General features: G+C 42.3%; 1 protein-coding gene across 1 annotated transcript in view; it reads left to right on the top strand.

The window, feature by feature from the left end:
- LOC139925031 (NLR family CARD domain-containing protein 3-like) overlaps window positions 1–11,378 on the top strand; it is a 92,192-nt gene extending 80,814 nt beyond the window's left edge. Inside the window, exons 4-11 of the mRNA XM_078291857.1 lie at window positions 2,639–2,752; window positions 4,601–4,679; window positions 4,853–5,078; window positions 7,012–8,815; window positions 8,915–9,088; window positions 10,262–10,435; window positions 10,627–10,673; window positions 10,795–11,378. Of these exons, the coding sequence (XP_078147983.1) occupies window positions 2,639–2,752; window positions 4,601–4,679; window positions 4,853–5,078; window positions 7,012–8,815; window positions 8,915–9,088; window positions 10,262–10,435; window positions 10,627–10,673; window positions 10,795–11,321 (3,145 nt within the window). The 3' untranslated portion in view covers window positions 11,322–11,378. The remainder of the gene's footprint in view (window positions 1–2,638; window positions 2,753–4,600; window positions 4,680–4,852; window positions 5,079–7,011; window positions 8,816–8,914; window positions 9,089–10,261; window positions 10,436–10,626; window positions 10,674–10,794) is intronic.
- Window positions 11,379–18,749: the final 7,371 nt, after the last annotated feature.

Consider the following 18,749-nt stretch of genomic DNA (forward strand, 5'->3'; position numbering starts at 1 on the left):
TTCCACTAAAACACTGCTGCTCCTACTGCTTTGTAAACATTTAAAGGCACATTCCACTTAAACACTACTTCTACTTCTACTACTACTTTTAAAGGCATGTTCTGCTAAAACACTACTTTAACATATTTATATTTTTAATGGTATACTCCTCTAAAGCACTATGACTAGTACTACCAATACTACTATTTTTAAAGGTGTACTGCACTGAAACACCATTTCAACTACAAGTCATACTTTTAAGGTACACTCACCGAGCACTTTGTTAGGAACACCTTACTAATACTGGGCAGGTATCAGCTTTCAGCTCAGTGTCAACCGGCTACCAAAGTGCCGTCCGCCTCCAGGTTCGACATGTTGTGCGTTCTGATGCTGTTCTGCTCCCTCAGCTGTAAAGAGGTTATCTGAGTTACTGAAGCCTTTCTGTCAGATAGAACCAGTCTGACCTCTCTCATCAACGAGGCGTTTCCGTCCGCAGAACCGCCGCTCACTGGATGTTTTTTGTTTTTCGCACCGTTCTGTGTGAACTCTAGAGACTGTTGTGTGTGAAAATCCCAGGAGATCAGCAGTTTCAGAAATACTCAAACGCGGCGTGGCACCAACAGCCATGCCACGGTCAAAGTCTCTGAGATCACATGTTCTCCCCATTCTGATGTTTGATGTGAACATGAACTGAAGCTGCTGACCTGTATCTGCATGATCTTATGCACTGCACTGCTGCCACATGATTGGCTGAATGGATAATTGCATGAATAAGGTGTACAGGTGTTCCTAATAAAGTGCTCGGTGTATATTTTGCTAGAACTCTGCTACTGCTACTACTGTTTTTAAGATACTTCTACTGCTACATATTGATCTATGGAGTTGAATGTAGGAGAGTCAAAAGTTAAATCTGGTGGTCAAATTGTAAACAACTTCAAAAGATTAACTCAGTTAATAAATTCAGTTGTTTAACTGTCATGCTGAAGTAAGCACACTTAAAAAAATATTCAGAAAATTTAGACTCTTCTAGTTATTTTTACTTGACTTCCTTCACTTATGAGTGTATCAGTAGAATAAGCTTCAATCACCCAAAATTACAAGTGAACAACATAAAGGAGGGCAAAGGTCAGGGCCGCTGTAACCTTACAATATTCCTGTTAGCCTGGAACAATCATGTAAGAGAGAGTAGAATAAGAGTTGAGGAGAGAGAGAGGGGGATTTTATTTAGAGAGCAAATAGCATGAGGAGAGAGGAGAAATCACTCAGTGAGAAGAGGGCAACTTTATTATCATTATTATTATTATTATTATTATTATTATTATGGTGTGCTGATACTTGTTGTGTTTAGACCAGTGACGGACTGGGATCAAAAAACGGCCCTGGCATTTGTGACGGCCCTATTTCCAACCTCAACACCAACCCCAACTGTTAACATAAAAAGCTGAGATAAAACCATACAGACTGACTAGAATCCGGAACACAGAACGAACGCAACCGACACGCTGCAATCGCTGATGAATGCCGACAACAACGCACACAATACTGTGAGCGGCAGAGCGCTACGACATGATACACACAACTAGTAAATTAAGGCACATTCGGCACAAATACATAGGCCAGACTTATTAAGCCTCAGTAAATAATAATACAATAGCTCCACCAAAACATGAAAAGAGCACTGTCAGCTGTAAAATTCTGAAATCAAACTCCAACACAGCAAAGTAATATTTGAATTCTTCAGTTGGCTTATTCAACTTCAGTTGTACATGTTTCTCTCTCTCTCTGCTACCGCAACTATATCCGGGCTCTCAGTCTCGCGGTTTTTCCAAGCATACTACCACCATGAACTAAGAGCGCCCCCTCATGGACAGAATAAAGCACTATCAAATTATAACATTAGAAACATCACATGTATTACAAGCCATAAACATTACACCAGCCACAGTGAATATTACAATAGCTCCACCAAAACATGAAAAGAGCACTGCACAGCCACAGTATATAATAATAAATGTGTCTTACCTTCATGTAGTTAGCAAGCTATAAAGGAGTTCGCTTTTCTCTACAACCCTGTCAATCACATCGTCGGAGTCCAGCTTCATTAGGATCTCTTTTTCAGCTGCCATCAGCATGAAGGCCTCCAAATTGTCTAGCTAGCTGAAGCAGCGACATTACTGCTAGCAACACCTGCAGAGGCCCTGGCGGCGGACTGTTTTAGCCTGATGTAATTTTTCTACCATGTTCTGTCTATCGTATAATACCTCCCATCATCCCTTGTCATTTCCACTAGCTAACATTGCGGTCATTGAGTTGATCGCGAGAAAATGCGTGTGTATTTATTAAAAAGTACAACTATATGAGGGCCAATATAAAATGTTTTGGGCCGCTGTTAAGTTATTTTCAATGAAAATCATCAAAGACAAAATTATTTCGTTTTTCTTTTTTTCTTTTCTTTTTTAGATCAATGTAATAATCCATCCTGAGTGGCCCAAGCGGCCCATAGTCTGGCGGCCCTTCTGGCATTTGCCCACCTTGCCAGATGGCCGGTCCGTCACTGGTTTAGACCTACCTGGTAGTTTCTGGGTATCCACCTGCTGCTGTGGCTGCTTCACTAAAAAGTGAATTTCCTGCCTTAGTGTTCTTCTTCTCTGTCTACCAGGATCCAGCAGGAGAGACCAGACTCTCCTCAACCCAGCTGTGTGTCCATGAAGAGCGACCGGTCAAAGGAAGGCTTTATTTATTTTAAAGATGAACACCATTCTTCTGAAAAGAAGTAAGTTGTTCCAGCATTAAAATGTTATGTATTCATGTTTTAACTATTACTTATGTAGAGAAGGTTTGCTGAGCATGCATGATCTTTATCAGCATCACTCTTCTTTACATACAGTAATATATTCACACCTGGGAGCTGCCCAGTATAACCAGTCTGTTGCTGTTAGACACTGGGAGCTGCCCAGTATAACCACAGTCTTCTACTGTTGGACACTAAGAACTCCACTAGATCAATTTGGGTTTTCAGTTTCGTGTATAAAGGATCTTTGGAGGAAGTTGTGGAGGGAAGGAAGAGTGTTTCTCATTTTCTCTCCAGCAACTGTCAACCTGCTGGTCAAAAGCCGGTCTGTCTGACTGTTTTCTACCATCAGCTCTGCTTTGTCCATCCTGTGTTTCTATCAGGATCCAGCAGGACAGACCAGACTCTCCTGTACCCAGCTGTGTGTCCATGAAGAGTGACGGGTCTATGGGTCGTCCTATTACCTTCAAACATGGACACCACTCTATTGATAAAAGGTAGAAATGTAAAACTGGTGATGAAAGCAGATGGGTTTGTTGTCATCAGACTGTCAGTCATGAGATATAAAATTGGTCTGGCCCTTCATACTGTTAGACAGTAAACACTCCTGTGTGATGGTGAGGAGCTTTGATCCTCTGTGTTTTCCAATGTTCCCACAACACCCCGATGTTTTGTATTGTATGTCAATATAACACACAGCGAGTTAGCTGGAGCAGCTTCATATCAGCCTTCTCCAAAACAACTGGATGGAGACCATTTCTTCAGAGTTCCAAAAAGGTAAAAAAATTACCATAAAATTACTCCAAACAGAAGAATCCAAGTGTTGTGAAGCCAAACGATCACACTGTGGGTCCAAAAGTTCAATATTCACCTCATTATCTCCCAGATTATCTCTTGTTCTGCATTATATCTTGTTATGCACTGCGCCAGCTGTCACAACAGTAGTAAGCAGGTGCTGCCTTCAAATGCTGCAGAGAATATTGTAATTATGTGTAGAGCGTGCTTGAATGACCCAATAAAGTGATAAATACAAATGGAAAAGTTGAATTTTACTTGATACCCAAGATGGGACATTCTAACTCTGTTTAACTTTTAGGTGCCACACATATACAACAACCTTTAGCCAATAAACTTTGCAGCACAAAGTAGCTTTGTACCACCTGGTTTCTAAAATAGTCAACAAAAAGCAACTTTTGTTTCAGAGTCCATTTTGTTATTTCTGTCTAAAAAGTATTTGAATACACGACAAGTTGTATTTATGACTGTAAAACTAAGAAGTACGAGCTGACGAGGAGCACCTGAAGGCAGCAGGACTCTCTGCAGGGCACCAGAGCTCTGAGACTGAAGATAATCTAGGAGATAATGAGGTGAATATTGGATTTGGACCCACAGTGCAGTTTGGATTCAGAACTCTTGGATTCTGCTGTTTGAAGTAATTTTCTGTCATTTTTTACCTTTTTGGACTCTAAAGAAACGCTCTCCATTCACTCCAGTTGTTTTGCAGAAGGCTGATATGAAGCTGTGCCAGCTAACTCACTGTGTGTTATATTGACATACAAACTTCACCAGTGTTTCAACTGACATGAGGGGAGGAGATGATGACAACAATTTCATTTGTGGGTGAACTATTCCTTTAAGTGTCCATAACTGTAGAACCATGAAACATTTGAATCCTGTGCTCTTATATGAATGAGCAAATTCAAATAAAGTATTTAAAGTGTGTGTGTGTGTGTGTGTGTGTGTGTGTGTGTGTGTGTGTGTGTGTGTGTGTGTGATAATATGACCTCATACGACCTATGACCTAATATCTGATGTTTTGTTTTTTCCCAGAGTGCACCAAGAGAGGTCAGAGGTTCCCAGTGGTCAGTCTGCCCAGGAGCATCAAACAGACCTGGACTCCATATTTAAGGTGTGTAAATGAACAACAACACCTTTTACTTCACCAACAAGTAAAATTTAAAACAAACATTCAGTCTCCATGCTGCACTCTTTAGACCAGCGGGCTTTCAGTCTATGATGGATCTGATGTTGTGTTCCATGATTTTAGTACGAAAGTTTAATTTATATATTATTCTGTTCCAGCTGCTTGAGGAGAACATCTTCACCTTTGTGAAGAACGAGCTGAAAAGGTTCCAGAGGGCTCTGAGTCCAGATTACCCAGAATGCTTAGAGAGGCAGAGGGAGGATGAGAAGGTGGTGGACGTTGAGGAGGAAGAGCAGAGGAGGAGCAGAAAGGCTTTTCTGAAGATCACACTGCAGTTCCTGAGGAGAATGAAGCAGGAGGAGCTGGCTGACTCTCTGCAGAGCAGTAAGAGGCTTTTAACAGGTTTAACATGATGGAGAGGGGAGATGGTGGAAAATGGGAGATGGATTTCCAAACTCTGCTGTAAATCTAAACATTTGCCAAACAAGATCTATTCAGTTCAAGATTGAAAGGTAAATGAGCACAATCCCTCTGAATAATCTGGTGAAATTATCAATTTGTTAATGTGAGTGTAATACGCTGAACACAGTGGTGCACACTGGGAAAAACAAACAGCACCACACCAGTTGTCTTTCACACTGAGCTGCACACACAGTCAGGACCTGTTTGTCCACTGATGAGCTGAATAGGTGCGATGGAGTGGAGATATAGATACTAGGGCTGGGAAAATCAACGCATTATTTTTTGCGATTAATTTGAAATGTTTAACGAGTTAAAAAAAATTAACGCAATTGACGCATCATTGATTTTTTTCCCACAGACGAGCAGAGGGCGTCTTTGGCTGTGAGATGCAGTGTTTTCCATACAGAGCCAAAATAAAAGTTGGTCAATGAATAGAAATTGCTCTAAATGGATCTCTAATGCGCCTGATGTCACATCACGTCATGCCCACGGTCATTTACTGCATGTCCTCCCCTCTCTCTCTCTCTCCCATACCTTTCTGTCTCTCTCTAACACTGTCTCTATCAATAAAGCATAAAATGCCTAAAAATAAAATTTAAAAACAAAAAAAAAATATCTGCCATTTGGCGATAACCAGCAGACCAGCAGCTGTGTTCACCCCGAGTCTCTCCTTGTGAAAACAAAGTGAAACTTAACATTCCACAGTTTGCTCCAGACTCGCCTGTGTTAGTAAAGTCTTCTGCTGCCTACAGGCTGTAAAGGGAGATAACGTGTTTACCTTGTGGTGTGAAGTAACGTTAGTGGACCTGTACAGGATCTGTGCTTGTTTTCCCACGGCAGCATGAAGAGGCATTTCAGCTCAGGACAGCAGTCTGTCTGCCGTCCAGTTTGTTAACAGCTAAATCGATCTCTAATGCGCCTGATGTCGCATCAGCCAAGTCATCCTGACTACTGATGGAGGACAGGATGGAGTTTTAGGCAGAAAGTTTCAGCTGCACTTGTAGCTTTTGTTATTATTTCAGTTAGTGCATATAAAGAAAAATGGCTTTCAAGCTTAACCTTGATGGTTTTAATAGAAATGAATTCAATTTCAATTAAAGAGATGCTATTAAACAGTAGTATTTGATTTCAAATATACTTCCTTTGTGCTGATTCTACATTATTTTGGTGATTTAGTTGTCATTCTACATTTAAATATCTATGATTACAAGTTTCAGTCTTAATTTTTTAATTTCGATTTTTTTCAAGCACTAGAGGGTGACAGCAACCACAACACATTTTGTAAACACACACACACACACACACAGCAAAGCTACTGTACTACTAACCCTAACCCTAACAAACCGTGCATAAAGGCTAATGGCTAAAATAAACGTACCTACAGAGAAATATCTCCGGTTACCAGTCTCGCTTTGACAGATTTTCCTCCCGCTGAAGGTCACATGTCCCACAATGACAAGTGAAGAGGCAGGTAACAAGTTTACTAGTTGAAAACGTTTCCTCGCTCGCTTCATCAATTCACCATTACTCGTGCCGACTTTGACAACCAGCTTTAGGAAAGAGGAGAAAACAACAAGCAGCTGCTGCTGTGTGGCTGTTTGTTTACATCATTACGTCTCAGGAAATCTCCACGTATACACGGTAGTTCCAGGACTGGTTACAGGGTCTGAAATCGCTTGTTGCAGGTTTAAGAAAAAGAAAAACGATTAATCGCAGAAAATTGTTCGATTAATTAGTTAACATTTTTTTATGGATTCCCAGCCCTAATATATATACATTTACCAGGAAATGTTCACATTTCTCATGTTTACTGAAACATCCACTCATTGACGTTATTTGTTCTTTGTTCTTTCAGAAACTGTTGCTGCCATCTGCCAACGTAAACTCAAATCCAGTCTGGAGGAGAAGTTTCAGTGTTTGTTTGAGGGGATTGCTAAAGCAGGAAACCCAACACTTCTGAATCAGATCTACACAGAGATTTACATCACAGAGGGAGAGAGTGGAGAGGTCAATGATGAACATGAGGTCAGACAGATTGAAGCAGCATCCAGGAAACCAGCGAGACCAGAAACAACAATCAGATGTGAAGACATCTTTAAACCCTTACCTGGAAGAGAGAAACCAACCAGAACATTGATGACAAAGGGAGTGGCTGGCATTGGGAAAACAGTCTTAACACAGAAGTTCACTCTGGACTGGGCTGAAGACAAAGCCAACCAGGATATACAGTTCACATTTCCATTCACTTTCCGAGAGCTGAATCTGCTGAAAGGGAAAAAGTACAGCTTGGTGGAACTTCTTCATCACTTCTTTAATGAGACCAGAGAAGCAGGAATCTGCAGGTTTGACAAGTTCCAGGTTGTGTTCATCTTCGACGGTCTGGATGAGTGTCGACTTCCTCTAGACTTCCAGAACAACGAGATCCTGACTGATGTTACAGAGTCAACCTCAGTGGATGTGCTGCTGACAAACCTCATCAAGGGGAAACTGCTTCCCTCTGCTCGCCTCTGGATAACCACACGACCTGCAGCAGCCAATCAGATCCCTCCTGAGTGCGTTGACATGGTGACAGAGGTGAGAGGCTTCACTGACCCACAGAAGGAGGAGTACTTCAGGAAGAGATTCAGAAATAAGAAAGCCAGCAGAATCATCTCCCACATCAAGACTTCACGAAGCCTCCACATCATGTGCCACATCCCAGTCTTCTGCTGGATCACTGCTACAGTTCTGGACCATGTGTTGAAAACCAGTGAGAGAGAAGAAGACCTGCCCAAGACCCTGACTGAGATGTACATCAACTTCCTGGTGGTTCAGTCAAAACTGGGGAACGTCAAGTATCATGGGAGAGATGAGACAGATCCACTCTGGAATAAAGAGAGCAAGAAGATGATTCTCTCTCTGGGAAAACTGGCTTTTGAGCAGCTGGAGAAAGGCAACCTGATCTTCTATGAAGCCGACCTGACAGAGTGTGGCATTGATATCAGAGCAGCCTCAGTGTACTCAGGAGTGTTCACACAGATCTTTAAAGAGGAGCGTGGGCTGAACCAGGACCAGGTCTTCTGCTTTGTCCATCTGAGCATTCAGGAGTTTCTGGCTGCTGTTCATGTCATCGTTTCATTCATCGACTCTGGTGTCAATCTGCTGTCAGAACTACAATCAAAAGCTCGGTGGTCTGTGAAGGTAGGAGTCAAATCTAAACTAACACACCTCTACCAGAGTGCTGTGGACAAGGCCTTACAGAGTCCAAATGGACACCTGGACTTGTTCCTCCGCTTCCTCTTGGGTCTTTCACTGCAGACCAATCAGACTCTCCTACGAGGTCTCCTGACACAGACAGGAAGTAGCTCACAGACCAATCAGGAAACAGTCCAGTACATCAAGAAGAAGATCAGGGAGAATCCGTCTCCAGAGAGAAGCATCAATCTGTTCCACTGTCTGAATGAGCTGAATGACCGTTCTCTAGTGGAGGAGATCCAACAGTACCTGAGATCAGGAAGTCTCTCCACAGCCAGACTCTCCCCTGCTCAGTGGTCGGCTCTGGTCTTCATCTTACTGTCATCAGAAGAAGAGCTGGACGTGTTTGACCTGAAGAAATACTCTGCTTCAGAGGAGGCTCTTCTGAGGCTGCTGCCAGTGGTCAAAGCCTCCAATAAATCTGTGTAAGTGCATAGAAAACTGGATAGATTCAATATAGTTGTGAGGAGAGAAAGAAATATTTTCAATGTTGTTGTTTGTCTTCATCACTAATTCTCCTTCAGGCTGAGTGGCTGTCAGCTGTCAGAGAGAAGCTGTGAAGCTCTGGCCTCAGTTCTCAGCTCCCAGTCCTCTAGCCTGAGAGAGCTGGACCTGAGTCACAACGACCTGCAGGATTCAGGACTGAAGCTGCTCTCTGCTGGACTGGAGAGTCCACACTGTAGACTGGAGACTCTCAGGTCAGGATCACTGTTACTGTTCAACAGACCATTTAAATTCTGCTTTACATGCACATTAATGTCAGTGAAAATACCTGAACTCTCATTTTCCTGCTGATGTGATTTTTGAAACCAGCTGAGAAACCAACATTCAGCTCTACTTTCTATCCTCTGTGAGAATATTTCATTATTTCCTCTCCTCACTGCCTCTGTTGTTGAAACAGAAAATAAATTCAAATTGAGTCAAGAACTGAAATGAAAACACAAACCTGATCCTTGGGTCAACTGTTAATATTGGAGACAATTACAGTTTCTGCATTATCATAATTAATTTCAGAGCAGTGTACTAATGAGAAAATCCAACATGTAACTCTTTTTAAACAAGGAGTTTATACTGAGAGCTGGGATCTCTTTCTCAGAAAACCTGTACAAAATCATCAAGAGTAAACAATCAAACTATTAGTGCTGGGTGATATGGATGAAAATGTTATCACGATTAAAATTTTCATATCAGGTGATAGAGTTTTATCACAATATGTAAAATCACTGTTTCTGTCAAGTTTAAAGCGTCATCTTTTCTCCTGAATAAAAGTTGAATAGATGATAATGAAACACAGGTGGGAACAGTTGAACCATAATTATTGGCAGCAAGCGGTCCGGGTCATGAACAGTTCAGTGGAGCCATCTAGTGGTGAACCGGGGCTGTGACAAGTAAACAGGGAAGAGAGTGAGCAGCGCTAAGAAAGCATCAAATGGACTATTATAACTGAAATGTCATGATAAGTGTTCAGTCACAACTATCTGAAGACGTTTAACTGCAGTGAGAGTGTTACTGTGTTTTAGTCACTTTTTGGGTTCAACTGTTGGAGAGTGTGTTTGCTGTGTGTGTGTGTGTGTGTGTGTGTGTGTGTGTGTGTGTTGAACAGCATAACTCCTGTTTAACTGAAGCTACGTAAAACTCTATAGTGAAAGAAGTGATGAAATGTTGAACTCATTCGCCATGACAGCAAAAACTAGGAAAACAAGGTCCAGGTTGAAAATAACTGGAATTATACAGAGGAACTCTGCTGTGGTCGTTAGTGAAAGTTATCAAGCTGCTTTTATTTTGAAATCAAGAAACTCTCTCTCTCTGTGTGTGTGTATGTGTTGTGTGTGTGTGTGTGTGTGTGTGTGTGTGTGTGTGTGTGTGTGCAGGCTGGCAGGCTGTCTGCTCACAGAGGAAGGCTGTGCTTCTCTGGCCTCAGCTCTGAGCTCCAACCCCTCCCATCTGAGAGAGCTGGACCTGAGCTACAATCATCCAGGAGCCTCAGGAGTGAAGCTGCTCTCTGCTGGACTGGAGGATCCACACTGGAGACTGGACTCTCTCAGGTATGGAGAGGCGACGTCTGCTAGAAGGCTGAGAGTCACACACATTTTCTCTGTCACACTGAGAAGATGAGGAATACTGTTTCATGTTTAATGGAGGATATGAGTGGAAATCCTTCATATTGAAGGTTATTAAATGTCCATGTTTCCATCATCAAAGAGAATCTGCTGGTCTGACTTTGTTTATTCCCCAGTGTGGACCATGGTGGAGAGCAGAGGCTGAAACCAGGTGTGAGGAAGTGTAAGTGTGTATTTAGTTTGATTCATGAAAACAAAGCAACACACATTCAACAATAAAGGCATTCTATTCTATTCTATTCTGTTCTAAGCTGCTGCTGTATTGAGTCTTGTTCTCTCATCAGATGCCTGTGAACTCACTCTGGACCCAAACACAGCACACAGAAACCTCTTCCTGTCTGAAGACAACAGAAAGGTGACAGAGAGAGAGGAGCAGCCATATCCTGATCACCCAGAGAGATTTGACCGCTGGTATCAGCTGCTGTGTAGAAATGGTCTGACTGGTCGCTGTTACTGGGAGGTCGAGTGGGAAGGACTGATTTCTATAGGAGTGACTTACAGAGGAATCAGTAGGAGAGGAGCGGGTGAAGACTGCAGGATTGGAGGGAATGAAAAGTCCTGGAGTCTGTCCTGCTCTGATGAAGGTTACTCTGTCTGTCACAATAACAGAGAAACAGACATATCTTCCCCCTCTGACTCTAACAGAGTAGCAGTGTATCTGGACTGGTCTGCTGGCTCTCTGTCCTTCTACAGAGTTTCCTCTGACTCACTGATCCACATCCACACCTTCCACTCCACATTCACTGAACCCCTCTATCCTGGGTTTATGTTGTGGTCTGGGTCTGGTTCCTCAGTGTCTCTTGTCAGATAGAGGAGGGAGAGAGAAACACTCACACTGCTGACTAAAGACAGCTGCTGAGATGATAGTTCACTCTGTACTAGGGGTGTCACGATTTCGATTCTAAATTGAAAATCGATCGAAATGAGCGTTCGATTTCGACCTTCGAAATCACAAGCAGGTTCACGATTCTCCCAGTGTTTTTTTCTCTCCACCCCTGCCTACTTGCATGCATCTGAAGAAAAAATTACTTCAATGACGACACAGCGTAGCTGCTATAGAGCGCCCGTCATTTTTAATAGAGATGTTCCGATACCATTTTTTCCTTCCCGATACCGATTCCCAAGGGCGTAGGTTTGATTATGACATTGGTAGGGACACAAATGGGGGAGGTCCGGAGAGGATGTAACCCCCACTGGAAGCTGAGGCGTTTTGCATTTATGATGGACTTCTGACCGCCATTTCATGTCATCTAGAGCCTTAATTTATATTAATAATATTTACTTATTTTGTATATTTTATATGATTAAGAGCAGCAGAACATAGTATTAATGCCCACATTATTAAAACCATGTATGGGTTGAGTGCTTAGTAGACCAATTAGTATACCAGTACAACCTCAGTGTAACACAGAACGAATATCTACATTTAGCCTACTCTTATAATCATGTTGTTACAAGCCTAGGCCTCAGCTGTGACCCCCCTCCACCTGCCCCTCCACCTGCCCCTCCACCTGCCTCTCCACCTGCCCCTCCACCTGCCCCTCCACCTGCCTCTCCACCTGCCCCTCCACCTGTCCCTCCACCTGCCCCTCCACCTGCCTCTCCACCTGCCCCTCCACCTGCCTCTCCACCTGCCCCTCCTCCTGCCCCTCCTCCTGCCTCTCCTCCTGCCCCTCCACCTGCCCCTCCACCTGCCTCTCCTCCTCTGTCTGAGCTACTACCTGCTGGACTGCTTCTGTCACCTGACAAAATAATACATTGATGCATGCCATATGAAGAGTGAGAAAATGTATGGCTTAGTTGAGTATTGTTATTAGTATTATTATTACTATTATTGTTGACTCTGCAAATTAGCAATTCAGAAAATATATTTCTCGTGAGCGGTGTCACGCCAATTTTTATCCGGGCTGCAAAAATGGTCCGGGTGACGCAATAACATTCTAAAACAGCTGTTATAAGTGTTGTTACAGCGTCTGTTGCTATGCCGACACGGGACACCAATGCACTATGCAGCGGGACTCATAGTAGAGAACGCGATCTGTTAACATTGACTAGACACTAACGGACAAAACAACGTTTGTTGTCAATCAAAAAAATTGCTAGTGACATTTCAGAGTCGCTTGATATTGGTAGGGACACGTCCCTACCGTCCCTACCCAATTCTACACCCTTGCCGATTCCAATACCTGAACTTGCGTATCGGCCGATACCGAGTACCGATCCGATACCAGTGCGTTATAACCTTGAGGTCAAGCACATTGCAGGCAAGAACAACAGTGTAGCCGATTCCTTGTCAAGAGGTTGAAGAGAGTTGCTTAGAAATGGTGGATGAAGTTGTGTAATCCTGTTCTAATTAGGAAGAGAATTTTAGGGTTAGCCTACATGATGGATTGTAGACCCTTGTGAGGAATTTTCTTTTAGCTTTGAGTGGGCTTAGTAAGTATTTTACATGGAAAATAGGAAAAGTGATAAAGTTTTTTGAAAACGAGAAACAAAAAAAAACCTTGTAAATAAGGATCATTAAATGTTAGTCTAGTGTCAAGTTTGTTTTTTGTTTATGGGGGGAGGAAGTTTCACGGCACACCATCTCCCTTCTCCTTCGACCATGACGTTTCATTTTTAGAGTCAGAGTGACTGACATCGGTCTTGACTTGTCCGAGTGCGGCACGGTGCGGCACAATGACTGAAAACCAACCAGACAGATATTCAGAGCGCAGTAACGTAGTTAACGTATCTTACGTAGTTCTCCGGCTGTGAGAGGACAGGATGCTACTACAAATGTAATTTTTAATTCATATACTACATATGAAACGGCCAGATATTTTGATCCAAACTAGCTCAAATGTTTAAAAATAGCAAAGTTGTATGATCAAAAAGTGCAAAAGCACACGTTTGCTCCCCCAAGTCTAATAGTGGGGGTGCAGCTGCTCCGCTTGCTCCATTGCTCAGGCGCCTATGGGCAGAGCAGGAACCGTACCTCAGGACCCCGCTCACCCCCTTAATCCTCTCTTCAGGTGCAGCTCCCTCACCTGGAGACGGCCGCTTTAAAAACAGCTTTGTCCCCTCTGCCATGGAAGCTCTGACTTGTCTTGTGTCAGTGTATTGTTAATGTGTTGTTGTCTTCCTGTTGTGTATGAATTAGGGCTGGGAATCGATAAAAATAAAAAAAAACTAATTAATCGCACAATTTTCTGTGATTAATCGCTTTTTTTTTCTTAAGACTTGAATGATTTACTTGTAATCATAGATATTTAAATGTAGAATGACAACTAAATCACCAAAATAATGTAGAATCAGCACAAAGGAAGTATATTTGAAATGAAATACTATTGTTTAATGGCATCTCTTTAATTGAAAACACAGACTCTCCCCTGTGAACTACAGATCATTCATTTCTATTAAAACCATCAAGGTTAAGCTTGAAAGCCATTTTTCTTTATATGCTCTAACTGAAATAATAACAAAAGCTACAAGTGCAGCTGAAACTTTCTGCCTAAAGCTCCTGAAGGCTGATGCGACATCAGGCGCATTAGAGATCGATTTAGATCCATTTCTACACACTGACCAACTTTTGATTTTGTGCCTCTGTATGGTAAACACTGCGTCTCACAGTGAAAGACGCCCTCTAGAGGCCATCTGACGAAAAAAAGAAACACAAGCACAGCTGCTGTACAGCAGCAGCCTGCAGGCGCACAGCGCCCTCTAGAGGCTGTTAACAAACTGGAGGCAGACAGACTGCTGTCCTGAGCTGAAATGCCTCTTCATGCTGCCGTGGGAAAACAAGCACAGACCCTGTACAGGTCCACTAACGTTACTTCACACCACAAGGTAAACACGTTATCTATGGGGCCAGTATTGTAGCAAAACTATTTGCAGATGTATGTGGAGAGTTGTGTAACTGTATCACAATCCGTGTGTGCGTAATCAGATTTGTAAATGTGTAAAAAAAAAAATCTCCAAATCTGTATTCAGATTTGCAAGTGTATTGAGATTTGTAAATGCGTATATAGATATAAATGGCTGAAAAGTCGAAGTATTTTGCTCCAAGAGCTGGAAATACAGACTTCATCAGTTACAACTCAGGCAGGCCTCTCAGTTGCAGGGGCGGAAATCACGGGGGGGACAGGGGGGTCCGGACCCCCCCTTCCTGGGACTAACAGAGTCCCCCTCAATATATCATTGTAAACATAACTATATAATTTTAAATAATATAATAATATGCATTGAAAGCACTTGTGCTAATTATAGACGCAAAACAATGCGTTTTTAAGTTTCGAAAGATTGCGTCCCCCCCTCATACGCCTCACAGTGGTTTGGTCCACTGCCTACCTGCCTCCCCGAACCCCCACACACACACATTAGCCCTCGGTACGAGTGTGTGTGGAGGATCTCTGGAAGTGTGTCAGTGGTGGCAGACCTCCAGTAAGTAGCTGAGGTTAACTTAAAACAAAGGATGTGTCAGACATTTTTCTTTACTTCTACCACTCAATAGAATAAAACACATTCACAATTGTAACCAGACTACATTTTGTTCCGTTACCTCGCGGTTGAATCTCGTGCGTCAGCGTGTTGGTACGGAGCCGCGTCTCCTAATGCATGTGTGTGTATGGAGGCAGGAGGTCTGTCCACAATTAAAATCCTCATAACTCACTGAATTTTCGACCGATTTTCAAGCGGTTTGGTTTGTTACAAATGCCAGACATGTATTTATGATACAGGATACTTGGTTAAATTAAAATGCGGGATTTCATACCAAAATACTTTATCTTTTGTAGATGGTAACAGTAATATTTCTATAATATAATATTTAAGATTAACTTACCCTATGTAATTAGGTTCTAAGTATATTATTTTTTTCTTACTGCATGTAAAATGGCTGCCACTATGTTATTTTGTTCATAATTTTGGAAATAAATGAAGACTTAATTAATAAAAAAGACATAATTACAACAAACATTATGTTAAATATAAGTAAGTTTCTGGCAGGCTTCATAGCGTTCTGGACTTTTACACATTGACAGCAAAACATTAGAGATCTGCTTTTTCGGGAAAACTAAATCTAATTAGGCATATATTAGCTTTAGTTCAGTTAATGGGTGTTGCATCTCACCTACTACTGTAAATAACCTGCATGCTGTGTGTGTGTGTGTGTGTGTGTGTGTGTGTGTGTGTCTATTTGTCAGCCAGCCAGGTCAGTTAAAATGGCAGAGAAAAGAAAAACAGACATCCGATCATTTTTCAGTGCACCGAAACGCCAAGTAGAAAGACCCCAGTAATATCAAAGGCAATTTGATAAAATCTTCATAAGAAAGGAATGAAGTGCTTATGGAAATGTTTCATAATGGACCTCTATATACATTTAATACAACAGTACTTTTGGCGGCACCTTTGGTGTCCCCTTCAGGAATTGCTCTTGAGAAATTTTTCTGTTTATTGTCCCCCCCAACAGTGAAATGAAATATCCGCCCTTGCTCAGTTGTATTTTTACACGTGATTGTTGCTACACGTCTGCCGTGCAGAGATCTGCAAATGTGTGGAGATGTGTCTGTACCGCTCTGCCGCGCTGTGACTCAGCAGCTGTACCGCTCTGCCGCGCTGTGACTCAGCAGCTGTACCGCTCTGCCGCGCTGTGACTCAGCAGCCGTACCGCTCTGCCGCACCGTGCCTCAGCAGCTGTACCGCTCTGCCGCTCTGCCGCTCTGCCGCACCGTGCCTCAGCAGCTGTACCGCTGCACGCCACCAGGCGGCGGTAGCACCCGCTGATTTTAAGCGTGACATTGCTGGGCTGGGTAGTTTATGGCTGCAGTTGTGCCGATGCAAGGCAGACTGTAGGGCCACTGTAAAAAAAAAAAAAAAAATCGAAGATTTCGAGAATAAAGTCGTAATTTTGAGAATAAAAGTCAAAATATTACGAGACTAAAAGTAGAAATATTACGAGAATACTATCGTAATATTTCGAGAATCAAGTCAGAATATTTCGAGAATAAAGTGTAAATACACTATCAGCAGTCAGGACCTGACAGAGAGAAGAGGAGCAGCTGCCAGCATCTGACTTCCTGTCAGCTAACAGGTAACGTTACATTTGCTCAGGTAACTTTTAATCCATTTATCAGTGTTTACACGTTTGCTAAATGCCATTTCGGTCGTGGTGTAGTAGCTACTACGAAGGTGTAGCCTAGCTAGCTGCTAGGCTAACACAGGCTGTGCAACTTTAATAGACATGCTTAGCGTTAGCCTGCTTATAATGTAGGGAAATTGTTTGCTAACTCTAGCTGTATTATTGATTTGTGTAACGTTAATGTCTGCTCAAAAGATGCATTTCTACCTGTGATTCCTACAAGGGAAGTCAGTTTTTGGTTAGTTTCTCTTGGCAGAACTCCTCTCACTGACCTTCATTAACTGGTTAGTAACTGTTAACTGGGAAGATTATTAGGCTACTTCTGCATTCTTGTATTGATTAATACCTTCTACCATGACAGCCGTTATGTCTTGTACTGTGACTCTGTTCTCTTCTACTACAACTCTACTATCTTCTACTGTAGCTGTCTTACAGTATGACTACCCCACTGATGTTGACTGGATTCTTCTGTGTGTGTGTGTGTGTGTGTGTGTGTGTGTGTTTGTTTGCGGGCAGTGAACTAGACCTTTTTTGTGAAATCTGTGAGGGGCTGTGTAGGCTATATTTCAAACTATGCTTATATATATACATATATGAAACACACATGTACATGTATATAGTACATGTATACTCTGTGTACATTCATATCTGAAACACACATACATGTATACTCATATACATACATATGAAATGCTTGCACAAGCATAGGTTAAACACTCGGACATGAATATGTAAATTAAAAGTATACATATATGTATACTATAGTACACAATTATCTTGATTGTTCAAAACAGCCTTGAATTACCCTGATTACGTTGGCTTTGTGGAACCAGTTAATTCAAGATTGATTTGTTAGGCTAGTCAGTATTTTCATAGTAATTCCCACTTTTAGCCTCCTTTGTGGAATAGCCCTCTGGTAAGGAGATTTATTTTGAACTTAATGTTTTCAGTGTGAGATGGTTCATACATTGATCAGACAGCAATGACTTGGTAGCATCTTGTTCACCTCTGCTGTAGCAAGTGCATTTGAGTTAGCTGACAGGAAGTCAGATGCTGGGAGCTGCTGGCAGCTGTCGGGAAGTGAACTGCTCCTCTTCTCTCTGTCAGGTCCTTACTGCTGATAGTATAGTTACACTTTTTTCTCGAAATATTCTGACTTTATTCTCGAAATGTTACGACTTTATTCTCAAAATTACGACTTTATTCTCGAAATCTTAGATTTTTTTTTTTTTTTTACAGTGGCCCTACAGTCTGCCTTGCATCGGCACAACTGCAGCCATATACCCAGCCCAGCAATGTCACGCTTAAAATCAGCGGGTGCTACCGCCGCCTGGTGGCGTGCAGCGGTACGGCTGCTGAGGCACGGCGCGGCAGAGCGGCAGAGCGGCAGAGCGGTACGGCTGCTGAGGCACGGTGCGGCAGAGCGGTACAGACACATCTGCACACATCTGCAGATCTCTGCCACGGCAGAAGTGTAGCAACAATCACGTGTAAAAAGAGCCAACTGAGAGGCCTGCCTGAGTTGTAACTGATGAAGTCTGTATTTCCAGCTCTTGGAGCAAAATACTTTTCAGCCATTTATATCTATGTACGCATTTACAGATTTGTCTACACATTTACAAATCTCAATACACTTGCAAATCTGAATACAGATTTGGAGATTTTTTTTTACACATTTACAAATCTGATTACGCACACACGGATTGTGAATACACATTTGCAGATTCCTGTACACATTCACAAATCTCAGTACGCATTTAGAGATCTTTTACACATTTACAAATCTAATTACGCACACACGGATTGAGATACAGTTACACAACTCTCCACACAAATAGTTTTGCTACAATAATGGCCCCATAGTTATCTCCCTTTACAGCCTGTAGGCAGCAGAAGACTTTACTAACACAGGCGAGTCTGGAGCAAACTGTGGAATGTTAAGTTTCACTTTGTTTTCACAAGGAGAGACTCGGGGTGAACACACAACAGTTTCCTTACAGTAACATGAGGTCACTGGTTACAGGTTACAGATTAGTTCTTCATTAGTTAGTGTTGTATTGGCAGTTCATTTACCAGTCAGTCAGTTAGTAAGTCAGACAGTCAGTTAGTTATCAGGTTAGT

Source organism: Centroberyx gerrardi, chromosome 3 (assembly GCF_048128805.1).
Source record: "Centroberyx gerrardi isolate f3 chromosome 3, fCenGer3.hap1.cur.20231027, whole genome shotgun sequence".
Lineage (NCBI taxonomy): Eukaryota > Metazoa > Chordata > Actinopteri > Beryciformes > Berycidae > Centroberyx > Centroberyx gerrardi.